The sequence below is a fragment of the Pezoporus flaviventris genome, unplaced genomic scaffold (genome assembly GCF_033815535.1).
Source record: "Pezoporus flaviventris isolate CSIRO_AGI_PZ_B2104156 unplaced genomic scaffold, CSIRO_AGI_Pfla_v1 ptg000145l, whole genome shotgun sequence".
Classification (NCBI taxonomy): domain Eukaryota; kingdom Metazoa; phylum Chordata; class Aves; order Psittaciformes; family Psittacidae; genus Pezoporus; species Pezoporus flaviventris.
The window spans coordinates 97,880-122,971 of NW_026892693.1; the positions used below are offsets into that span (position 1 = coordinate 97,880).

The 25,092-nt window shown below is 57.8% G+C and overlaps 3 protein-coding genes across 3 annotated transcripts; 2 read left to right on the forward strand and 1 right to left on the reverse strand.

The window, feature by feature from the left end:
- The first annotated feature begins 1,926 nt into the window (after window positions 1–1,926).
- Window positions 1,927–12,962, forward strand: TCIRG1 (T cell immune regulator 1, ATPase H+ transporting V0 subunit a3). The gene is made up of 19 exons (XM_061479209.1): window positions 1,927–2,096; window positions 2,816–2,894; window positions 3,855–4,084; window positions 5,544–5,638; window positions 6,879–7,005; window positions 7,093–7,175; window positions 7,288–7,381; window positions 7,458–7,670; window positions 8,927–9,077; window positions 9,175–9,314; window positions 10,294–10,451; window positions 10,531–10,621; window positions 10,703–10,821; window positions 11,013–11,226; window positions 11,338–11,454; window positions 11,532–11,642; window positions 12,268–12,388; window positions 12,460–12,631; window positions 12,712–12,962. The coding sequence occupies exons 1-19, from the start codon at window positions 1,980–1,982 to the stop codon at window positions 12,791–12,793; spliced, it is 2,514 nt and encodes an 837-aa protein (XP_061335193.1). The 5' UTR covers window positions 1,927–1,979; the 3' UTR covers window positions 12,794–12,962.
- Window positions 12,963–13,025: 63 nt separating this feature from the next.
- On the reverse strand, window positions 13,026–14,739 carry TBX10 (T-box transcription factor 10). The gene is made up of 8 exons (XM_061479256.1): window positions 14,700–14,739; window positions 14,292–14,475; window positions 14,107–14,208; window positions 13,874–14,045; window positions 13,626–13,781; window positions 13,464–13,531; window positions 13,301–13,392; window positions 13,026–13,246 (listed from the first exon to the last, which is right to left on the reverse strand). The coding sequence occupies exons 1-8, from the start codon at window positions 14,737–14,739 to the stop codon at window positions 13,026–13,028; spliced, it is 1,035 nt and encodes a 344-aa protein (XP_061335240.1).
- Window positions 14,740–18,543: 3,804 nt separating this feature from the next.
- Window positions 18,544–19,470, forward strand: LOC133282922 (olfactory receptor 5G25-like). Its single transcript, XM_061479284.1, has one exon. The coding sequence runs from the start codon at window positions 18,544–18,546 to the stop codon at window positions 19,468–19,470; it is 927 nt and encodes a 308-aa protein (XP_061335268.1).
- The last annotated feature ends 5,622 nt before the right edge of the window (window positions 19,471–25,092 follow it).

The window sequence follows — 25,092 nt, forward strand, 5'->3', positions numbered from 1 at the left end:
ATCCAACCCTGCTGATCCCCCGTTAACATCCAACCCTGCTGATCCCCCGTTAACATCCAACCCTGCTGATCCCCCGTTAACATCCAGCCCTGCTGGTACCCTGTTAACATCCAGCCCTGCTGATCCCCCGTTAACATCCAACCCTGCCGGTACCCTGTTAACATCCAGCCCTGCTGATCCCCCGTTAACATCCAACCCTGCTGGTACCCTGTTAACATCCAACCCTGCTGATACCCCGTTAACATCCAACCCTGCTGATCCCCCGTTAACATCCAACCCTGCCGGTACCCCGTTAACATCCAACCCTGCCGGTACCCTGTTAACATCCAACCCTGCCGGTACCCCGTTAACATCCAACCCTGCTGGTACCCCGTTAACATCCAACCCTGCTGATCCCCCATTAACATCCAACCCTGCCGGTACCCCGTTAACATCCAACCCTGCTGATCCCCCATTAACATCCAACCCTGCCGGTACCCCGTTAACATCCAACCCTGCTGGTACCCCGTTAACATCCAACCCTGCTGGTACCCCGTTAACATCCAACCCTGCCGGTACCCCGTTAACATCCAACCCTGCTGATCCCCCGTTAACATCCAACCCTGCCGGTACCCCGTTAACATCCAGCCCTGCTGGTACCCCGTTAACATCCAACCCTGCCGGTACCCCGTTAACATCCAGCCCTGCCGGTACCCCGTTAACATCCAACCCTGCCAGTACCTGGTTAACATCCAGCCCTGCCGGTACCCCGTTAACATCCAACCCTGCTGGTACCCCGTTAACATCCAGCCCTGCTGATCCCCCGTTAACATCCAACCCTGCCGGTACCCGGTTAACATCCAACCCTGCCGGTACGCCGTTAACATCCAACCCTGCCGGTACCCCCTTAACATCCAACCCTGCTGATCCCCCGTTAACATCCAACCCTGCCGGTACCCCGTTAACATCCAACCCTGCTGATCCCCTGTTAACATCCAACCCTGCTGATCCCCCGTTAACATCCAACCCTGCTGATCCCCCATTAACATCCAACCCTGCCGGTACCTGGTTAACGTCGAACCCTGCCGGTACCCTGTTAACATGCAACCCTGCCGGGGTACCCCATTAACATCCAGCCCTGCTGATCCCCCGTTAACATCCAACCCTGCCGGTACCCCCTTAACATCCAACCCTGCTGATCCCCTGTTAACATCCAACCCTGCCGGTACCCCGTTAACGTCGAACCCTGCTGATCCCCCGTTAACATCCAGCCCTGCTGGAACCCCCTTAACATCCAACCCTGCTGATCCCCCGTTAACATCCAACCCTGCTGGTACCCCGTTAACATCCAGCCCTGCTGGAACCCCGTTAACATCCAGCCCTGCTGGAACCCCCTTAACATCCAACCCTGCTGATCCCCCTTTAACATCCAACCCTGCTGATCCCCTGTTAACATCCAACCCTGCCGGTACCCCGTTAACATCCAGCCCTGCTGGAACCCCCTTAACATCCAACCCTGCTGATACCCCGTTAACATCCAACCCTGCCGGTACCCCGTTAACATCCAACCCTGCTGATCCCCCGTTAACTTCCAACCCTGCCGGTACCCCGTTAATATCCAACCCTGCCGGTACCCCGTTAACATCCAACCCTGCTGATACCCCGTTAACATCCAACCCTGCCGGTACCCCGTTAACATCCAACCCTGCTGATACCCCGTTAACATCCAACCCTGCCGGTACCCCGTTAACATCCAACCCTGCTGATACCTCATTAACATCCAACCCTGCCGGTACCCCGTTAACATCCAACCCTGCCGGTACCCCGTTAACATCCCACCCCATCTCCATTCCTGCTGTCCTGTCCCCCCTTACACCCCAACCCTCACCCATCTCCATCCCTCTGCACTCCCCCGCTTAGTCCTGACCCCACTGCTGCCCCCCGCAGGCGGGAGCCGTGTCCGGTCTCAGCGCAGCCCCGCTGCCGGCTGTGGGGCCGCCATGGGGTCCCTGTTCCGCAGCGAGGAGGTCTGCCTGGCCCAGCTCTTCCTCCAGTCCGCCTCGGCCTACAGCTGCGTCAGCGAGCTGGGCGAGCGGGGGCTGCTCGAGTTCAGGGATGTGAGTGCGGCAAGGGGCTCATGGCGGGGGGGTTGGGGTGCCTGGGGTGCAGTGGGGCTGGTTGGGGTGGTTTGGGATGCTCTGGGTGCAGTGGGGTTGGTTGGGGTGGTTTGGGATGCCCTGGGTGCAGTGGGGTTGGTTGGGGTGGTTTGGGATGCTCTGGGTGCAGTGGGGTTGGTTGGGGTGGTTTGGGGTGCCCTGGGTGCAGTGGGTTTGGTTTAGGGGTGCCCTGGGTGCAGTGGGTTTGGTTTGGGGTGCCCTGGGTGCAGTGGGGTTGGTTGGGATGGTTTGGGATGCTCTGGGTGCAGTGGGGTTGGTTTGGGGTGTCCTGGGTGCAGTGGGGTTGGTTGGGGTGGTTTGGGATACCCTGGGTGCAGTGGGTTTGGTTTGGGGTGTCCTGGGTGCAGTGGGGTTGGTTGGGGTGGTTTGGGGTGTCCTGGGTGCAGTGGTTTTGGTTTGGGGTGCCCTGGGTGCAGTGGGGTTGGTTGGGGTGGTTTGGGGTGCCCTGGGTGCAGTGAGGTTGGGCTGTGTGGTTTGGATGCCATGGATGCGGGGACAGCAGGGTTCATACTTTGGGGTGCCCTGTGTGCAAGGGGCTGTTTGGGTGCCCTGGGGTGCCAGAGGTCCTGCAGGCAGCAGCACAGCCCTGGGCCAGGGGTGCTGGTGCCATCAGCCCCTCTGTGTCCCCTTGGGGCCATGCCGTGACCGTGTCCCCACAGCTGAACCCCCATGTGAGCCCCTTCCAGCGCCGCTTCGTGGGCGAGGTGCGGCGCTGCGAGGAGATGGAGAAGACCTTCAGTGAGTGATGGGGATGCTGCATGGGGGGGGGAGTGTGACCCAAACCCCATCCAACCCCATGGGGTCATGGGATGGGTTGGAATGAAGGGAATCTAAAGCTCACCCAGCTCCAACCCTGACCCCTTCCACTGGAGCAGCTTGCTCCAAGCCCCTGTGTCCAACCTGCCCTTGAACACTGCCAGGGATGGGGCAGCCACAGCTTCTCTGGGCACCCTGTGCCAGCGCCTCAGCACCCTCCCAGGGAAGAGCTTCTGCCCAAGAGCTCATCTCAGTCTCCCCTCGGGCAGGTTCAAGCCATTCCCCTTGGCCTGTCCCTACAGGCCCTTGTCCCAAGCCCCACTTCAGGTTTCCTGCAGCCCCTTCAGGCACTGGAGCTGCTCTCAGGTCTCCCCTTCAGGAGCCTTCTCTTCTCCAGGCTGCCCCAGTCCAGCTCTCTCAGAGCAGAGCTGCTCCAGCTCCCTTTTATCCCCATGGCCTCCTTCAATCTCCCTCCAACCCCTCCAGCCGCATCCCCCTTACACTGGGGGTCCCCCAGAATGGGTTGGGATGCAGGGACCTTAAAGCCCATCCCATCCCATCCCATCCCATCCCATCCCATCCCATCCCATCCCATCCCATCCCAACCCATCCCATCCCATCCCAACCCATCCTATCCCAACCCATCCCATCCCATCCCAACCCATCCCATCCCATCCCATCCCATCCCATCCCATCCCATCCCATCCCATCCCAACCCATCCCATCCCATCCCATCCCATCCCATCCCATCCCATCCCATCCCATCCCAACCCATCCCATCCCATCCCATCCCATCCCAACCCATCCCATCCCATCCCATCCCATCCCAACCCCTTCCCCTAGAGCACCTTGCTCCAAGCCCCTGTGTCCGCCCTGCCCTTGAGCCCTGCCAGTGTCGGGGCAGCCGCAGCGCCCTCAGCAGCGCCCCCTCCCGTCCCGCAGCGTTCCTGCGCCAGGAGCTGCTCGGTGCGGGCCGGGAGCCGGGCCCGGTGCGGGGCTCGCCGCGGGCGCCGCTGTCGCGGGAGGCGCTGGGGCTGCAGGAGGAGGCGGAGCGGCTGGCGCGGGAGCTGCGCGAGGGCTCCCGCAACCGCGAGTCCCTGCGGGGCCGCCTGCGGGACCTGCGCCGCTTCCTGCACGTGCTGCGGGAGGGGCAGCGCCTCACCGGGCCCGCGGTGAGTGCGGGGAACGGGGGGGTCATGGGGGGTGCGGCGTCATGGGGGGTGCTGCGGGGATGCGGGGTCATGGGGGGTGCTGAGGGGTGCTGGGGGGATGCTGGGGGGGGTGCGGGGTCATGGAGGGGTGCGGGGTCATGGGGGGTGCAGAGTCATGGGGGGGTCATGGGGGGTGCTGGGGGGATGCTGGGGGGGGTGCGGGGTCATGGGGGGTGCTGGGGGGATGCTGGGGGGGGTGCGGGGTCATGGGGGGTGCTGCGGGGATGCGGGGTCATGGGGGGTGCTGAGGGGTGCTGGGGGGATGCTGGGGGGGGTGCGGGGTCATGGAGGGGTGCGGGGTCATGGAGGGGTGCGGGGTCATGGGGGGTGCAGAGTCATGGGGGGGTCATGGGGGGTGCTGGGGGGATGCTGGGGGGATGCTGGGGGGGGTGCGGGGTCATGGAGGGGTGCGGGGTCATGGAGGGGTGCGGGGTCATGGGGGGTGCAGAGTCATGGGGGGGTCATGGGGGGTGCTGGGGGGATGCTGGGGGGATGCTGGGGGGGGTGCGGGGTCATGGAGGGGTGCGGGGTCATGGGGGGTGCAGAGTCATGGGGGGGTCATGGGGGGTGCTGGGGGGATGCTGGGGGGGGTGCGGGGTCATGGGGGGTGCTGGGGGGGGTGTGGGGTCATGAGGGGGTGCGGGGTCATGGGGGGGACGCTGAGGGGTGCTAGGGGTACTGGGGGGGTGTGGGGTCATGGAGGGTGCGGGGTCATGGGGGAGTCATGGGGGGTGCTGGGGGCTGCGGGGTCATGGGGAATGCTGGGGGGTACTGGGGGGCGTGCGGGGTCATGAGGGGGGCTGGGGGGATGTGGGGTCATGGGGGGGTGTGGGGTCATGGGGGGTCATGGGGGGTGCTGGGGGGATTCTGGGGGGCTGCAGGGTCATGGGGAATGCTGGGGGGTACTGGGGGGGTGCAGGGTTATGAGGGGGGCTGGGGGGTACTGGGGGGGGTGCAGGGTTATGAGGGGGGCTGGGTGGATGTGGGGTCATGGGGGGGTGTGGGGTCATGGGGAGTGCTGGGGGGATTGAGGTCATGGGGGTGTTGGGGGTGGTGGGGAGTGGTGGGGTCATGGAGGGTGCTGGGGGATTGCGGGGTCATGGGGGGTGCTGGGGGGCGTGCAGGGTCATGGGGGGTGCTGGGGGATGCTGAGGGTGTTCTGGGGGTGTTGGGGTGGTCCTGGAGGTGCTGGGTGGTGCTTAGGGGATTCTGGGGGTGCTGGGGGATGCTGAGGTGGGTCCTGGGTGTACTGCAGAGTCCTGGGGGGTCCTGGGGTGTCCTGCAAGTGCTGGGGGGTCCTGTGGGGTGCTGAGGGTGTCGTAGGGGGTCCTGGTGGGTGCTGGGAAGCACCTGGGGGTGCTGTGTTGGGTCTCTCTCCCCCTGCCCCACGGGCTCAGCTCCCTGGTGCCCATCACCACAGGCAGCCCTGGGCTCGCCGGCGCGGCCGCGGGCACTCTCGGAGCATGAGCCCATCCTTGACCCCTCGGTGCACCAGCACCTGGAGCGTAAGATCAGGTAAGAGGGGGTGTGGGGCAATGGGTATGGCTGTAGGGTAAGGGTTGGAGATGAGCCATGGGGCAGTGGGTATGGCTGTAGGGTAAGGGTTGGAGATGAGCCATGGGGCAATGGGTATGGCTGTAGGGTAAGGGTTGGAGATGAGCCATGGGGCAATGGGTATGGCTGTAGGGTAAGGGTTGGAGATGAGCCATGGGGCAATGGGTATGGCTGTAGGGTAAGGGGATAAGGGTTGGAGATGAGCCATGGGGCAATGGGTATGGCTGTAGGGTAAGGGTTGGAGATGAGCCATGGGGCAGTGGGTATGGCTGTAGGGTAAGGGTTGGAGATGAGCCATGGGGCAGTGGGTATGGCTGTAGGGTAAGGGTTGGAGATGAGCCATGGGGCAATGGGTATGGCTGTAGGGTAAGGGCTGGAGATGGGCCATTGGGCAATGGGTATGGCTGTAGGGTAAGGGCTGGAGATGGGCCATTGGGCAATGGGTATGGCTGTAGGGTAAGGGTTGGTGATGAGCCATTGGGCAATGGGTATGGCTGTAGGGTAAGGGTTGGTGATGGGCCATGGGGCAATGGGTATGGCTGTAGGGTAAGGGCTGGAGATGGGCCATGGGGCAGTGGGTATGGCTGTAGGGTAAGGGTTGGTGATGGGCCACGGGGCAGTGGGTATGGCTGTAGGGTAAGGGTTGGTGATGGGCCACGGGGCAATGGGTATGGCTGTAGGGTAAGGGTTGGAGATGAGCCATGGGGCAATGGGTATGGCTGTAGGGTAAGGGCTGGAGATGGGCCATTGGGCAATGGGTATGGCTGTAGGGTAAGGGTTGGTGATGAGCCATTGGGCAATGGGTATGGCTGTAGGGTAAGGGCTGGAGATGGGCCATGGGGCAGTGGGTATGGCTGTAGGGTAAGGGCTGGAGATGGGCCATGGGGCAGTGGGTATGGCTGTAGGGTAAGGGTTGGTGATGGGCCACTGGGCAATGGGTATGGCTGTAGGGTAAGGGTTGGAGATGGGCCATGGGGCAATGGCTTAGCAATGGGGTAATTGGAAAGCTGTGGGATCAGGGTTGGAGATGGGCCATTGGGCAGTGGGTATGGCTGTAGGGTAAGGGTTGGAGATGGGCCATTGGGCAATGGGTATGGCTGTAGGGTCAGGGTTGCAGATGGGCCATGGGGCAGGATCCTGAGCACGGGGCAGGAGCCGCAGCAGAGCCGTGCCCACCCCAACCCTCCCCGTGTCCCCGCAGCTTCGTGACCGGCGTCATCCACCCGTGGCGGGTGAGCGCCTTCGAGCGGCTGCTGTGGCGCGCGTGCCGCGGGTACCTGGTGGTCACCTTCGTGGAGATGCCCGAGCCCATGGAGGACCCGGCCACGGTGATTTGGGGGGGGGGAGAGAATAGGGACACTGTGGGTGCCGGGGGCTGGCACAGGCCGGGGTGACCGGGACTGTGCTGTCCCCAGGGCGAGAGCATCACCTGGGTCATCTTCCTCATCTCCTACTGGGGCGAGCAGATCGGGCAGAAGATCCGCAAGATCTCAGACTGGTGAGGCAGCATCCGGTCACACACGGGTTTATTTAGCCCCATGGACCCCCCCACAATGGGGCCGTGCTGGTCCCCCCCCCCCCCCCAACCCGTTGGTGTCCCTCTGTCCCAGCTTCCACTGCCACGTGTATCCCTACCCGGAGAGCGAAGCCAGCCGCATGGACACCATGAGTGGGCTGCAGAGCCAGATCCAGGACCTCAGCGTGGTGAGCTTGGCCCCGGGGTGGGTACCGGGGGTACCGCGGTGGGACCCCCATCCCTGACCCACGCGGGGACCCGTAGGTGCTGGAGGAGACGGAGCAGTACCTGGCGCAGGTGCTGGACAAGGTGGTGCTGGCGCTGCCTACCTGGCAGGTCCAGGTCCAGAAGATGAAGGCCATCTACCTCGTGCTCAACCAGTGCAGCTTCGATGTCACCGAGAAGTGCCTCATTGCTGAGGTCTGGTGTCCCGTGAGGGACCTCGCCCAAGTGCAGGATGCGCTGCGCCAGGGATCGGTGCGTTGATTGGTGTCCCCAGGTCCTTGGGTTGGGCTTTGCTTGATGTCCACATGTCCTTGTGCTGAAGTTTGCTTGGTGTCCCCAGGTCCTTGTGTTGAGGTACTTGGTGTTCTCAGGTCCTTGTGTTGGGGTACTTGATGTCCCCATGTCCTTGTGTTGGGGTGCTTGGTGTCTCCATGTCCTTGTGTTGAGGTACTTGGTGTTCTCAGGTCCTTGTGTTGGGGTACTTGATGTCCCCATGTCCTTGTGTTGGGGTACTTGATGTCCCCATGTCCTTGTGTTGGGGTGCTTGGTGTCCCCATGTCCTTGTGTTGAGGTGCTTGATGTCCCCATGTCCTTGTGTTGAGGTACTTGGTGTCCCCATGTCCTTGTGTTGGGGTTTGCTTGATGTCCCCATGTCCTTGTGTTGAGGTACTTGGTGTCCCCAGGTCCTTGTGTTGAGGTACTTGGTGTCCCCATGTCCTTGTGTTGGGGTGCTTGGTGTCCCCATGTCCTTGTGTTGAGGTACTTGGTGTCCCCATGTCCTTGTGTTGAGGTACTTGGTGTTCTCAGGTCCTTGTGTTGGGGTTTGCTTGATGTCCCCATGTCCTTGTGTTGAGGTACTTGGTGTCCCCATGTCCTTGTGTTGGGGTGCTTGGTGTCCCCAGGTCCTTGTGTTGAGGTACTTGGTGTCCCCATGTCCTTGTGTTGGGGTACTTGGTGTCCCCATGTCTCTTGCTGGAGTTCACTTGGTGTCCCCATGTCCTTGTGTTGGGGTTGGTTGTTGTCCCCATGTCCTTGTGTTGGGGTTGGTTGTTGTCCCCATGTCCTTGTGTTGGGGTTGGTTGTTGTCCCCATGTCCTTGTGTTGGGGTTGGTTGTTGTCCCCATGTCCTTGTGTTGGGGTACTTGATGTCCCCATGTCTCTTGCTGGAGCTTGCTTGGTGTCCCCATGTGCTTGTGTTGGGGTTGGTTGTTGTCCCCATGTCCTCATGCCAGGGGATGCTCGGTGTCCCTGTATCTCCATTCCAGACGTGTCCCCATGTCTTTGTGTTGGGGTCCTTGGTGTCCCCATGTCTTGTGCTGGAGTTCACTTGGTGTCCCCATGTCCTTGTGTTGGGGTTGGTTGTTGTCCCCATGTCCTCATGCCAGGGGATGCTTGGTGTCCCCGTATCTCCATTGCAGAGGCGTCCCCATGTCCCACGCTGGTTGGGGTGGGTTCCAACCGGGGGGGGGAGGGTGCTGTGGGTCATGCCCTGGGTGCTCTCCCCACAGTACAAGAGCGGCTCGAGCGTGGAGTGCTTCGTGCAGCGCATCCCCACCACCGAGAGTCCCCCCACCCTCATCCGCACCAACAAGTTCACCGCCGGCTTCCAGAGCATCGTGGATGCCTATGGAGTGGCCAGTTACCAGGAGGTGAACCCCGGTAAGCCCCGCTCCCTGTCCCCCTGTCCCCTGTATGGGCCAGGTTTGGATGATGGGGCCCTATGAGGCCCATATGACACGTTCCCTGTGCGCCACAGCGCCCTACGCCATCATCACCTTCCCCTTCATCTTCGCCATCATGTTTGGGGACGTGGGGCACGGGCTCATCATGTTCCTCTTCGCTCTCTGGATGGTGCTGTACGAGAACAGCCCCAGCCTGCGGCAGGCCAGCAACGAGGTCAGTGGCACCCGATGGGGGGGCCAGGCTTGGAAGTATGGGATGAGCTTGGAGGTGTGGGATGGGCTTGGAGGCATAGGATGGGCTTGGAGGTGCAGGACATGGCTGGGGGCATGGGGTGGGATTGGAGGCATGGGATGGGCTTGGAGGTGTAGGACACGGTTGGGAGCATGGGGTGGGATTGAAGGTATAGGATGGGCTTGGAGATGTAGGACATGGTTAGGGGCATGGGCTGGGACTGGAGGCATGGGATGGGCTTGGAGGTGCAGAACATGGCTGGGGGCATGGGGTGGGATTGGTGGTGTGGGCCATGGTGGTATGGGATGGGGTTGGTGGTATGGGATGGCCTTGCAGGTGTAGGACATGGTTGGGGCATGGGATGGGATTGGTGGTGTGGGACATGGTGGTATGGGATGGGGTTGGTGGTATGGGATGGGCTTGCAGGTGTAGGACATGATTGGGGCATGGGATGGGATTGGTGGTGTGGGACATGGTGGTATGGGATGGGGTTGGTGGTATGGGATGGGCTTGCAGGTGTAGGACACGGTTGGGAGCATGGGGTGGGATTGGTGGTGTGGGACATGGTGGTATGGGATGGGGTTGGTGGTATGGGATGGGCTTGGAGACATGGGATGATGGTGGTGCTGTGGGATGGGGTTGGTGGTATGGGAAATGCTTGGAGACATGGGATGAAGTTGGTGGTATGGGATGGACTTACAGGTGCAGGACATGGTTGGGGGCATGGGATGGGATTGTTAGTGTGGGACATAGTGGTATGGGACGGAGTTGATGGTATGGGATGTGCTTGGAGACCTGGGATGAAGTTGGTGGTATGGGATGGGGCTTGGATGCATGGGATGGGGTTGAAGGCATAGGATGGGCTCTAGGGGCATGGGATGGGGTGTTGGTGGTATGGGACAGGGATGGTGTGGGGCAGGGTTGCTGTTACGGGACACCGGCGCCACGTTTCCCCCACCAGATCTGGCTGACGTTCTTCGAGGGCCGCTACCTCATCCTGCTCATGGGGGCCTTCTCCATCTACACCGGCTTCATCTACAACGAGTGCTTCAGCAAAGCCACCGTCATCTTCCCCTCCGCCTGGAGCGTGGCCACCATGGCCAACCACTCCTCCTGGAGGTGGGACCCCAAAGCCCGCTGTGAGCCCTGCTGGGGTCCTGCCTCCACTGACCCCCCCCTGCCCCTGCTCTGCCCACAGCTCTGCCTACCTCGCCACCCACCCGCTCCTCACCCTGGACCCCAACATCACCGGCGTCTTCCAAGGGCCTTATCCCTTTGGGATAGACCCAGTGAGTGTCCCGTGGGGGAGAGGATGGGGTGGAACCCTCGGTGGGGTGGCCCCGGAGTCTCACCCACCTCATCCATGATAGATCTGGAGTTTGGCCACCAACCACCTCAACTTCCTCAACTCCTTCAAGATGAAGATGTCCGTGGTGCTGGGCATCGTGCACATGGGCTTCGGTGTCCTGCTGGGGGTCTTCAACCATCTGTGAGTCCTCATGGCTGCACCCATGGGTGCTGGCCGCCCACGGTCATGCTTAGGGTGCTGGGTGAGTGCATGGGGCCATCTGGCTCCAGAGCAGAGCTGCTCCAGCCCTCGCAGCATCTCTGTGTCCTGTATCCCCACACTGGGAGCCCAGGACCCGTGATGCTGAGCGTGGGTCACGTCCCCCTGCCCAGGCACTTCAAGCAGCGGCACCGGCTGGTGCTGGAGCTCCTGCCCGAGATGATTTTCCTCCTGGCTCTCTTTGGCTACCTCGTCTTCCTCATCTTCTACAAGTGGATCAAGTTCAGCGCCGCCGACTCCCTGGTGGCCCCCAGCATCCTCATCCACTTCATCGACATGTTCCTCTTCACCTCCAACGCCGAGAACCTCCCGCTCTACCCAGGACAGGTAACAGAGATGGGGCACCACCGCCCCCCCGTACCCATCCCCTTCCCCACGCTGGGGGCAATATGGGTCTGGCCTGGCTGGGACCCTAAAGCCGTGTCCCGTGTGCCGCAGGTGCCGGTGCAGACCGTGCTGGTGGTGCTGGCGTTGGCGTCGGTGCCCGTCCTGCTCCTGGGGACCCCGCTCTACCTGTGGTGCCGGCGGCGCAAGCCAAGGACGGGGCACCCCGCGGTGAGGCCGGGGCCACGGTGAGGGGCTCAGCGGGGTGGGCGCTGCGGGGTCTCACCACCGGTGCTGTCCTGGGGCAGGCGGTGGGCACCGGCGAGCAGGAGCCGCTGCTGGAGGGGCAGGAGGCCGGGAACTCCGTCAACGTCACCGTGGAGGATGTGGAGAGCGGCGGGCACAGCCCTGACGCTGAGGTGAGGGGCACCTTGGTGGGGTCAGGTGGTGGGGTTGGGTGGCCGCGTCCCTCACTCATGTCCTGCATCCTCCTCCTTGTCCCGTGTCCTTCACCGGTGGTCGGTCGGTCATGCCCCGTGTCACTCACCGCCGTCCGGTCTCTTCACTGATGCCCTGTGTCCCTTGGTGATGCCCCACAGCCCTCGCTGCTGTGACGTGTCCCACGTCCCTTACCGTTGGTCCCTCACTGATGTCCCGTGTCCCTCACTGATGTCCCATGTCCCTCACTGATGTCCCATGTCCCTCATTGATGTCCCATGTCCCTCACTGATGTCCCATGTCCCTCATTGATGTCCCATGTCCCTCACTGATATCCCACATCCCTTACCATTGGTCCCTCATTGACGTCCCATGTCCCTCATTGACGTCCCATGTCCCTCATTGATGTCCCATGTCCCTCACTGATATCCCACATCCCTTACCATTGGTCCCTCATTGATGTCCCATGTCCCTCACTGATGTCCCGTGTCCCTCACTGATGTCCCATGTCCTTCCTTGGTGTCCCATGTCCCTCACTGATATCCCACATCCCTCGCTGATATCCCATGTCCTCACCTTCATCCCGTGTCCCCTCCCTCCCTGCAGCACCTGGACTTCGCCGAGCTCTTCATGCACCAGGCCATCCACACCATCGAGTACTGCCTGGGCTGCGTCTCCAACACCGCATCCTACCTGCGGCTCTGGGCGCTCAGCCTGGCCCATGCCCGTGAGTGTCCCCGTGTCCCCCGAGCCTCAGACACCCCCCCCATCCCTCCTCACCCCCTCTGTGCCCCACAGAGCTCTCGGAGGTGCTGTGGACCATGGTGATGCGCAACGGCTTCGTGCGCCTGAGCTACGCCGGCGGCGCCGTGCTGGTACCCGTCTTCGCCGCCTTCGCCGTGCTGACCGTGGCCATCCTGCTGGTGATGGAGGGGCTCTCTGCCTTCCTCCACGCCCTGCGCCTGCACTGGTGAGCCCGGTGACGGGGGGGGTGCTGCTGGGATGGGGTCCCCCCAGCGCTGCTCCTCACCCGGCCCCTCTCCTCGGCAGGGTGGAATTCCAGAACAAGTTCTATGTGGGTGCTGGGTACAAGCTCTGCCCCTTCGCCTTCGCTCCCGGCTCTTGGGAATAGCCGTGTGGATGCTGGAGGTTTGGAGCCAAAGCCCTGCCCCACTGATGGGAGCTCAGATGGGGGGTGCCCTCCAAAACCCCAGGGTTGGGGGGGGGGGGGGCAGTTGAGGGTCTGGCTGCAGCCTCCCATCCCTTGCTTGCAGTGAATAAAGCCCCGTGGCTTGTCCCCAGCTCGGCATCTCCGTTCCTTCTGCTGTGCTGGGGGTCCCAAGGGGTTTGGGGGGTGCCCCCCATCACTGCTGCCCATAGCCAAAGGTGGGGGCCGCGGTGGTGCTGTAGGTGCTGAGCAAAGGGTAGGGCAGAGCGTGGGGCTTGGACCCCACAAGGACACTTGGGGGGCAGGCAAGGGGCTGGAAGGGGGGCACGGGCAGCTCAGGGAAGCCGGGGGCAGGCACTGTTGGGGCTGGCTGTGGGGGTCCAGCAGTGGCCAGAGCCCCACGGCCATGGGGAGCCCCTGGAGGGGGCAGAGACAGCACCAGAGGCTCAGCCCCTTCTCTTCCCCCCCTACCTTTGTCCTGCTTCTCGGGGTGGGAGGGCAACAACGTGGCCCGGGCACGGGGTCCCATTGCACCCAACAGGGACCCTGCTGGCACCCCACACCTGCAAGAGAGATGCGGGGCTCAGGGGGGTGCCATGGGGCCCCTCATCGTGGCGCCGGGGTTGGGTCTTACCATGGCTCAGGATCCCCATCCCGAAAGCCCTTGGCGAAGGGGTTGCTGGCGATCTTCAACTGGGTGATCTATGGATTGGGATTGGGGTCACTGGGGGTCCCTGGGTGGTGGTGGTGGGGGGGTTACCCCGATGTCGTGTCCCCCCCCTGCCCCGGGGCTCACCCGGTGGTTCTGATAAGCCGTCACCGCCATGAACTGGGTTTCGGGGAAGCTGAAGGACTTGAAGTTCTGGTGGGCGAAGCGCTCGCTGTCCCGGCGCGGGTCCACCAGCACCACGTGGAAGCGGGGCTGGTAGCGGTGCATGGAGTTGAGGATGATCTAGGGAGGGGGAACACAGAGAGGGGAGATGGGCAGGACCCCCCCCCTCCCCATGGAGGGACGCGTTCCCCACCCCAGGACCGGGTCCTCACGTGGCCGTTGTCATCCAAGAGGTTGTTGGTCAACTTGAGCTTGTCGAAGGAGACGATCTGCCGCATCCACTGCGTGCCCTTGGCTGGGGAATCGGGGTGGAAGTGGACCCGGCCGGGTGCTGCCGGCTCTGCCCGTCCTGCTGCCAGCCAGGAGGAGCTGTGGAAGGCGTATCTGAAGGGATGGGGGGGTCAGACCCAGCCCCACAGCATCCCCATCGCCCCGTCATCCCCACCTGTATCTCTTGTCATCCAGCGGGATGAAGTCCATGAGCAGGACGTAGTCGGAGAGCGGGTCCAGCCCCGACAGCTTCACTTGGAAGGTGGGGAACATCCTCCTGCGAGGACAGGGGATGGGAAGGGGGTGCCCCCCCCCATTGATGGTGCCCTCCTGCCCCCTTTGCCTCATTGTGCTCCCCACCTCCCCGCCTTGGTGACGATCATCTCGGTGCCCAGGCGGTTGAACTCCTCCCAGAGGCTGCCCATCTCCAGCCGTGCCGTGGCCTGGGACACGCGCCGGTTCTTGCCGCCGCTCCCCGGCCCCTCCGCTGCCCACCCCAGGCTGGGGGTGCACAGGGGCCCCTCGCCCGGACCCCCCAGGAAGGCTGTGGAGGGATAAAGGGGGGTGTTGATGGATCCTCATCCTGCACCTCACGTACGGGAGCAGAGCCCATGCACCACCACCTCCCCCCCCAAATCGCCATCCATTCCACAGTGGGGTTTATCCCTCTCCCCATTCCTGCCCTGTTATCGTGGGGCTGGAGGACCTCCCCGCACCCCAAAACCACTCTGGGGGACACAGGGGAGCATGGCCACGGGTGGGTTTTACCTGCCATGGGCGCAGCATCCGCGTCTCCATCCCTTGGCATGGTGGCAGTGGGGACCCCAATGGAGCAAGGCAGCTTCAGCTCTGGGCTGGTCCCTGCATCCTGCCAGGGGTTTTATGCCCCAGTTTGGGGGTGGAGACAGCGCAGTGGTCCCCAGGGGCTGGAGCACGGCCCCTTCCCCACCTGCCTGCGTGCCTTGATGTGAGGGTGATGATGGACGGGAGGTGAGCGGTGGCCATGGGACTGCTGGGACCACTGCTGGTCCTCAGATGGATCTCGGGGTACATTGGGCAGGGAAGGGTCAACTCTTGGGGTCTCCTTCATGTCATCCATCTGATTGAAGAGACATAGGGGTTGCTGTGACTCTGGTCAAAGCCCCTCCGGGTACCATCAGCTCAGCCATCAACACCTCATATTAAAAAGCACAGGGAAGCGTTGCAGCATCCACAGTGTCGTGGCTGCTCGTGCAGAGCCTCTGCAGCTCTGGAATAGGGAAATGTGGAAAGTGGTCCCCTGTCCCCTGGCACACATCTCAAATGCTGGTCCTGTCTCTGTGCTGGCACCCGGAACCTCACCATCTTGTCCCACACCTCCCATCTCCGTGCTCAATCCCAGCCTGACAGCAGGAGATGGATGGGGAGAAGCCATGGCCGTGGGGACAAGGGACGTGTGCAGGGAGGTCACTGACACAGGGATAAAGGCTGGAGGGGGCAGAGAGCAAAAGGGCTCCTCCATAGTCCCCTTCAAACTGCAAACTGCAGCACCTCACTGCACACCATGGGGCAGGATGAAGGATGCTGGGGCTCTGCAGGAAACAAGGGACATTCTCCTATGGATGCTGATGGCTTCTGCCCCTGGTGGTGCCCTGGTGATGGAGGCACTGGGCAAGGGCTGAAATCCCTCCCTGCTCTGCATGGAGCTGGATCCAAACTGGGACTCAGTTTTCACTTCTTTGGGGTCAGTGCTTAAATCTTTCCTATGTCCATCATAGCGGGGAGGAGAGCCTCTGCCCTCCATGTGCTGCAGGGTGGCTACAGGGGCTGTGTGAGCAGTGAGAGGATTTGGGACCAGGACTGATGCAAAGCAAGGAGGGACCATATCCGTGCACATCCCCCTATGTCCATCACATCCCTACACATCCATACACATATCCCATGCCCTGCGGAGCAGGCTCGGCCCCATCCATCTCTCGCTGTCAGCCAGGCTGTGGCTGTGGGGCTGGTATTGAACAGGGAGATGAGGAGGTGCGAGAGGCAGAGCTGACAGCAGGAGGAGGATGGAGGGGGCTCATCCGCAGCATTGCACCGTGTCCTGCAGCTCCTATGAATGGTTTTACTGCTGGAGAGAGAAGGAAAGGGGAGGATGTGGCTCTGGAAGGGGTTAGAACCCCAAATGATGCCCAGATTGTGGGGGTTTGCTCCCAGTGTTTGGCTGTAGAAGGAGGTTCCCCACAACCCCCATGAAGGCTTTAACCTGTCAGAGGGGAGACTGAGCTGAGCTCTGAGGCAGAAGCTCTTCCCTGGGAGGGTGCTGAGGCGCTGGCACAGGGTGCCCAGAGAAGCTGTGGCTGCCCCATCCCTGGCAGTGCTCAAGGGCAGGTTGGACACAGGGGCTTGGAGCAAGCTGCTCCAGTGGAAGGGGTCCCTGCCTGTGGCAGGGGTTGGAGCTGGAGGAGCTTTAAGGTCCCTTCCAACGCAAACCAGGCTGGGATTCTGTGATGGGCTTGGGAGCATCCATCAGAGTCACCAGCGACAGGGGCAACCCTAAAGCACCCTTCAGAAGGGCCCTTTTCCCCTGGTGCTGCCCATTTCAGTCCTTTACCACACTCCTCACTGTTCCTCCCCATCTCCTTCCTTCCACTTTCCGGCACTGCTCCCTCAGGCTCTCCTTTGTCTCTTGTGCTTCCAGCCCAATGCGTGGAAGAAGGTGAACGTCATCATCGGGGAGAGCACAAGGACTGGGGCTGCCTCAGGCCCACTGAGGTTAACATCCAAATTCCCCAGGAAGGCCTCTCCAGGCAGAGGAAGGACAGGAGGGTGACCATGAGCAGCCAGCACAGAGGTACCAAGGAAAAGTCACGCCTGACCAGCCTGGTGCCTTGGGTGATGTGAGCATTGATGTTTGCATGGACAAGAAGCAGAGGACAGCATTTACCTTGCTATTAGCAAGGTCACCACGATCTTCTCTTAGCTCTCTGCAAGTCAAACTTGTGAGCTATGGTTTGAGTAAAAGGAATTGAAGGTGGTTGGAAAGCTTGTTCATTGTACATGATGCCTGACATTGCTGATGGACACTGGTACCAGCTCCTATTGGTGAGGTCTATGTCACCTCCCTGCCATGATAATGTCAACCATGGCCCTTGTGAAGCTGTAACTGCCTCAGAAATGCTCCAAAAGTGGATGTCAAAGCTGGGCTTGTTCTGTGCTTTGCTCTAAGAGAGCCCAAAGCCCTGTTGCTTGCTCAAGCTGAGGTCATCTCCTCTGGGTACACTTCTCCTCCTCCAAACTAATCAGCACAGAGAAGAGATAATGACCTGCTTTGGGCTTTGTCACCTCCTGGGGACCAAAGAGATTCACAGTCCCACATCCCCACATCACTTGAAATAGGAAGGGGGTTTGCTGATGCTGGTTCATTCCCAGGCTCCCTGCACAGCTCCAGGCACGTTCATCTTCACATCCATCTCCGAGAGCATCAGGAGGGCAGCAGAGACAGAGCTGAGATGTAAGTGAGGGGCAGCATCTTCCAGCCCATCTTTCTCCTGTGCTTCTCTCTTGCCAACAAGCAGCAGCTCCTGTCTTCATGTCCTGCCCTACTGCAGGGTCCTGGGCTTCTTGATGATGCTCTGGACTTCCCAGGGAGCTGCTTGTGCTGTGTGCTCCCCATGCTGCTGCTGAGAAGGCAGGTTTGGAGATCACCCTGGTGGAGAGCACCCTCAGGAGGCTTCCTCACCTCTGAGCACAGATGTTTCCTGGATGAGCACCAGGAGCTTTCCTGTACAGGACATTCAGGGTGCTCCCCATTGCTGAGATGAGGCAGCTCCAAAAGATGACTTTTTTCCCCCAAAACATGTGTGCAAGTAGGGATTTCTGAGCTCTGGGGATTGCCCATTTCTATTGGAGACTCAAGGAACAGGTTAAAGAACCATGAAAAGGTTTTAGATCTGACAGAGTGTGTCAGGAGGGAGGGGAAACGGATATTAACCCCTGTGTAAGGTTGCATAGGAGCATTGTATGTTGGAAGAGACCTTAAATCTCACTCGGTTCCAACTGCCTGTGATGGCCAGGGACACCTTCCACTAGAGCAGGTTGCCCTGTCCAACCTGTACTTTCCATAGGTCAGGAATTCGTTCCAGTTAGGAAGAAACCCAAGCAGAGAGGGAAGGAGCGGGTGGTTGGGAAATGCCCACGAGAGGATGAAGGATTAACTCTGCACTGTGAAAGCACCACGTTTCTCTGTGTTCCAGGTTGAGCCGGATGGTCTCCAAGCCCCAGGCTGAGCACTAAAGCAGGCGATGAGGTGCAGCACTAAGGTAAAGTTACTCAGGTGAGTGGAACCTCACCTTTCCACAGAGGTCATTGCTCAACATCTCAAGGTGAGCCAGAGGAGCACGCACCACGTTGTGCCATGGTGTTTAACTGCTTGAGCACCCCTTTGTTCTACCTGTGCTGGCACAGGACTTTCACCAACCTGTTCCTCATTGAGCTGTGCCTGAACTCTCCCTTTCCATCCTGCAGGACTGTCTCTGAGCAGCTCCCACCACACAGAGGCTTTTCCACCTGGGACATCCCTGCCTCTTGGAGAAGAAACCTCCAGCCAGGAGCTCACCCACAAAGCACCATCCAGCCCATGGCACAAAGCAATTGCACCCAAGTGACCCAGTTCAGCCTGGCGGGGTTCACAGAGGACCCGGTGACTCAGCTCAACTTGTTCCTGCTCTTCCTGCTCACCTACCTTGTCACCATCATGGGCAACTTGGGCATCATCATCTTAACCAGGGCCAGCCCCCACCTCCACTCCCCCATGTATTATTTCCTGAGCAACCTGGCCTTTGTAGACCTCTGGATTTCCACCATCGTCAACCCCAAGTTGTTGGTTGACTTGATGTCAGAGAAGAAGAGCATTGCTTATGCTGTCTGCGTGGCTCAGGTCTTCCTCTTTCAGCTTTTTGGGGTAACTGAATGCTTCCTGCTGGCTTCGATGGCCTATGACCGTTACGTGGCCATTTGCCATCCCCTGCTGTACCCCCTTGTCATGTCCCCAAAGTGCTGTTCCCAGCTGGTGACTGGCTCGTACCTCGTGGGGCTGACCAATGGTGTGGGACAGACCATCAGCATGTCCACCCTGTCCTTCTGCAGCTCCAGCACCATCGACCTCTTCTTCTGTGACATTTCCGCTCTCATCTCCCTCTCCACCTCTGACACCACCCTCAGCCACATCATCCTGACCACTGCAGCATCTCTCTTTGGTGTGTCCAGCAGCCTGGTTATCCTGCTCTCCTACGTGGCCATCATCGCCACCATCCTGAGCATCAATTCAGCCGAGGGCAAGCGCAAAGCCTTCTCCACCTGCACCTCCCACCTCACCACTGTCGGCATCCTCTATGGGGCATGCTTTTTTATGTATTTATTCCCCAGCTCAAACAGCTCAAGAGCAGCAGATAAATGGGCTGTGGTGATCTACACCGTGGTGACTCCCATGATGAACCCCTTGATCTACAGCCTGAGGAATGAGGAGGTGAAGGAGGCTTTGAGGAGACTCTTGAAAATAAAATGATCTTGAATTCTCCCAGTATAGGACCAGATAGAATGGAGATGTGGAGGGTAGATGCTCAGCTTTTGGTTAAGTATGGATAACATGTTGGGGGTCATCTGCACCCAGCCTTATGTGATGCACAGGTTGATGTGATTGAGAATACAAATTATTTCATACTCTAAACTTTGATAAATATATTTAGTAGTTAATTTCACCTAATTGATTAATTAGTCATTTATTTCACCTAATGAAGACACAAGTAGATAACTACAAGCGTGCACTTCTCTTCATCTTAGGGTAAGGGGGACCTTACTGCCCTCTACGCCTGCCTGACGGGAGGATGGAGCCAGGAGGGGCTGGGCTCTGCTCCCAAGGAACAAGGGATGGGACAAGAGGAAACGGCCTCAAGCTGCCCCAGGGCAGGTTTAGATGGAGCTGAGGAACAATTCCTGCCCCAGAGGGTGCTCAGGCATTGGAACAGGCTGCCCAGGGCAGGGCTGCAGGCACCGGCCCTGCAAGTGTTCACAAACCCTATAGAGAAGGCCCTCAGTGCCATGGGTTAGGGGTGGCCTTGGCACTGCTGGGGAACGCTTGAACTTGATGAGCTTAAAGCTCTTTTCCTTTTTGCTCTCCCTTTTGCTTGGCAAATGAGAATAAACAGAGAATGAATTCTACCGTTCCACTGGATCAAACTCCATTTCTAGACAGTGCTGTTAAAGTCATTGAGGGCCTTAAGAAAAGGACAAAAACACCTTTGGCAAGAGGAATAGAGATGAGAGCAAATAAGTGTGATGCCATGCAGGCAGTATTTTTAGGTTTTGATGTACAAACCTCATTCAATGATTTCCAGCACCATTCACCTCATTTTATTTCAGACAGCAAAGAATTTAAGTGAACTATGGCACTTGTGTGACCTCTGGTACGAATGAAGGTGCTTTGAAAGCGTTTTAAGACGTGATAGTGATGAATCCACACCAAAGGGCAGAAACAATCGTGGAACACCTGTCCCCTGGTCCACACCTTTGCTTTCCATTCCCCTGTTGGCAGCAATAGAAGCCATGATCTCCATGGCAGCCTGACCACAACAGAGCACAGGAGCTGTGGTGTTGCTCAGCAGCCTTCAGACCTCCTGTGTGTAAGCCCATGGCAGCCTGGAGCAATGGCATTGCCTGCCCTGATGTCTCTCTTGTTGCTTTCCTGCGCAGAGAGCTGATGGGTGATGGACACACGTTTCATACACAAACCACCCCAAAATACTCCACTGTGTGCATTACCTCAGCCCATAGAGCTGCAGCCTCTGCCAGGACCATGGTGAAACCTGGAGCCATCGCTGAGCTTTAGGGCTATCCTAGACACACATAATAACCTAGGCTGGAGGGAGAAGCTCCATGGCTGGATTCAGTTAAGCCAGGATCAATGTGGTTTGGTGATTCCTTAACAACACACAACTCACAGGCACCCAGGGTCAATCAGCTGAATCCTGCTTTGTTCCCAAAGCTTCCTGATAACTCCCTGGTTATTATTTAACCCAGATGACTGCTGTTGTCCTCCTGAGCCTTGGGGACAAGCAGGGGCAGAGGTTTCACACCCTCCCTGGCCCCTATGTCAGCGTTTGGCTGCTTTTACAGTGGGGTTTTCTCTCTCCCTCTGTTTCTAACTGGAATTTCCCATGCTGCACATTCACAATAGGAAATCTCAGATTTACCCTCATCTGCAAGATAAAGCACATGGAGAACTTGCAGGAGGCATCAAGTCAAAAAGAATGGAACACCATTAATTCTTGCAGGAATCCTTTCTCTGTCCCTGAAATCATCGAATCATGGAATAGGTTGGGTTGGAAAGGAGCTTAGAGCCCATCCAGTTCCAACCCCTGCCACGGGCAGGGACCCTTTCCACTGGAGCAGCTTGCTCCAAGCCCCCGTGTCCAACCTGGCCTTGAGCACTGCCAGGGATGGGGCAGCCACAGCTTCTCTGGGCACCCTGTGCCAGCGCCTCAGCACCCTCCCAGGGAAGAGCTTCTGCCTAAGAGCTCAGCTCAGTCTCCCCTCAGGCAGGTTCAAGCCATTCCCCTTGGCCTGTTCCTTGTCCCAAGCCCCTCTCCAGCTTTCCTGTAGTACCCTTAATGTACTGATAGGCCACAATAAGATCTCTCTGGTGCCTTCTACAACAATATTCAATGACTTTATGTCCAGCTGCTCTCTCCTTCACCATCACCAAGTGTTTAAACAGGAACATGAGCTCTTAGTGTCTTGAAAACACAAGTCTGTGGCTACAACCCTATCGCTCTGCTCATTGTGGCTTCACATTGGAGCTGCTGCCATCAAAACCAAAAGCTTTTTGCTCCTTGTTGTGTGTGTTTAAGGAAACCAGTGTTTTGCTGTGTCTAACGGCTGCCACTGCCTTCAATGGGGTTATCATCTGACCAGGAGAGCAGAGCAAACACCAGGTGAGGTTCTAGGAAGCAGAAGCAGCAGCCAGCATTGCAATGCATCTTCCTGCTGGGTCATGATGAGCAGGCAATGAGGTGCCTGGCTTCTGGCATTCCTGCTGATGAGCTCCTAATGGCTTTAGCTCCCCACTCTCAGCTGGAGCTGCTTTCATTGTAGTTAAATCTGGTTTAAAGGCAGCTGAGCAATTGCTGGGTAGGAGCTACCTCCCCTTCTTTGGGTACTTAGTGACTGGATTTAGGAATCACCTCAAATGTCCTTAGGGAAGCACTTACTTCCTTACATTGGAATGCACCATGTCACCTCTATGTGTTTACTGGGTCCATCAGCTCCCTTTAGTGTTGAGGGAGATTTGGTGGGGTTCATGCCCCTCACTGCAAGGCAGACACCTCCATTGCTCCAGGTGAAGAGATCTGAATGAGCTCTGCTGATTGCATTGGCCTGAGTCTCATCAGCTGTAATGGGACCTTGGCTCATAAATAGGTAAGGAGATGCACTCATTTTTGGCTCTTAGTATTAGCTGTAGCTCGAGCTGGGTGAAACAAATATTCTGATAGGTTAATAAAGGCCCAGAAGCAAGCGAATTATGGGTTTACCCTTTGGTTGAAAAGGTTTTGAAGATTAGGGCTTCAAATGAGTAGATCCTGCACTGAGGTTGGGATGCCCCTGTTGTGTAAATTCATGTATGGGAAGAACCAGGAACATTGAGTGCTGTTTTCTTGTCTCCAGGTTAGCTGGAAATGGAGCTGTCTTGGTTTGGTCTTACTCCCTTTGAATTTGGTGGCTAGGGTATTTCTCTTATTTTGGGTTTTTTTTGTGGGTTTTTCTTTTTTTTTTTTTTTTTTTTTTTAATGAGAATTGAGAGAGATGAGAATGGTTTCTTTTAGTCACCATTTCTACCATGAAGGGAAGCAACCTTCTGAGGTTGTGGTGGAAGAAGCAAGGATATTTTCTTCAAACACTGGTGAGTTCATTTCTGTGTCTGCCTTTATCACTGTTCATGGCTTGGAAAGACATGGGGTGGATTGAGATGAGCTCTTAGGCAGAAGCTCTTCCCTGGGAGGGTGCTGAGGCGCTGGCACAGGGTGCCCAGAGAAGCTGTGGCTGCCCCATCCCTGGCAGTGTTCAAGGCCAGGTTGGACACAGGGGCTTGGAGCAAGCTGCTCCAGTGGAAGGGGTCCCTGCCCGTGGCAGGGGTTGGAGCTGGAGGAGCTTTAAGGTCCCTTCAAGCCAAACCGTTCTGTGATTCTGATTTATGATAGTTTGAACTCAAGAAAGAGCAATTTGCATATCCCAGATCTTGAGAAAGGGAAGGTTGGGTTGAGCAAGGAGAGACAAACCCGTAGGTGTTAAAGCTTTAGCAAAGCCCTGTCTGCTGTCAGCTGCTTCTCTCTCCAAGGAACAAGTCCCACTCTTGGTTTCATTTCCTCCTTTTGCAAGTGCCAAAGAGCCATCTCGAGGCATATAATGTGAAATAGCATTTCCAATGCAAAATTTGGGTCCAAAATGGGCAGGTGGAATCAGAGAGACTTCAAAAAGGGAAAATGCTGAGTCCTGCCCATGTGGAAGAGGTGCTCTAAGAACCAAGACAGACTTGGGGGGGCAGTTTATCAGAGAGGGACAAGGTGGTTGTGGTGTCCACTGAGTTGAAATGAGCCATCAATGTGTCCTTGCAGCAAAGGCACCCACCAGCAACATGAGAAGAGCACTGGGGGTGAGTCAAGGGACTTTGTGCAATGAACATCTGAGCCCAGGCTGGGGAATGGGGAAGTAAAAGCTGCTTTGGGAAGGGTGGAGGGAGAAGATGAATTGTGCTGAAGAGATGGTCATCTTGCTTGAAAAGGGGCTGATGGAAAGAAGGAAGTGGTAGGGGAAGGGGGAGGAATGCTCATTTCTCAACAGGCAATATGCGTATTTTAAGGTCGTCTCGTGTACACTCATATATACACACATGTTCTTTAAATATAAGCAAGAACAGAGGAAGAAATATATGCAAGAACAATTCAGATGAGAAGCGGCTGGTTTTTCCCTTGAAGCTACAAGTACATGGAATTGCATTCAGGGATTCTGGTCTCACCTTAATCAACTCAAACACCACTACAGAGTCAGAAAACCAATTTGATTTCTTATCTATTTAATGCAACACTAATCCATGTGGCAGATTAAGGCATGATATTGCTGTATTTACTTGTCCTTAAATAAGAACCCTCCCAAACAGGAAAGAAATCATCCCAAACAAGCCTCCTTGTTAAAAAGAATTTGGTTGCTCATGAGAAGATGCTTATGTTTTGCAGGACCAATTCTTTCCATAACAGGCCAGCCAGAGCTTTAGGATTTAAGCGTTAAGATTATTTTTTTTCCATATAGGAACTATTGCCTATTATTTTATCAAGGTATTATTTTTAATATATTATTTAGGACCTTCAACCATCATGGTTTTATCTCCCAGGAATTGGGTGCAGTCCTAAAGGAAACCCCAAATCCTGCATTAACCTCATGCACTGTGTGCCCCTATGAGCTGGGAGAAGTGATTCAACCTCTTCCCATGTTTCTTTGTCTCCTGCTGCCCAGAGAGTGGCTGGAGGAAAGCACTTGAGTGTGACCACGTTTGTCCTCTTGGGCTTCCCCAGTGTGTGGAAGCTGCTCTTTGTGCCTGTTTTACTCATCTCCATCAGCATGGTGGTGGGGAACCTTATGCAGACCAGCTCTCAGCTTCATGTGCCCATCTACTTCTTTCCTCATAGGAAATGTGCTTTTTTTCTTCCGTAGGATGTAGCTGGGCATTTTGCTCTTCTGGATGGGCCTGCTCCATGGGAAGCTGCCACCATGCTGACCTAGGAGCAAGGTGAAATATCATCCCCTGTGATAAGCAGTCACCCAACTTGGTGCAGGAACAGCCTTTCAAGGCACTGTCTGGGCAGTGTTGGCTTTTCCTTGGATGCCATCTGGAGCTGATGACACAGATGCTCCACGCTTCTGGCCATATGTTGTATGCCGACGTGCCCAACTTGTTTCATGGCTCAAAGACTCTCAGTGTTGTCCAGAACTACCCTATCTCTTCTTCATTTCCTTATCTTTGTCCATCCAGGCCAAGCTTATTTTCCATCCCAGCTGCAGCTTACTCATGATTTCTCATTCCAGGGTTTGAGGGTTGAGTCAAAGGTCAAAGGAGTGATAGTATGTAATGGTAGGTTTC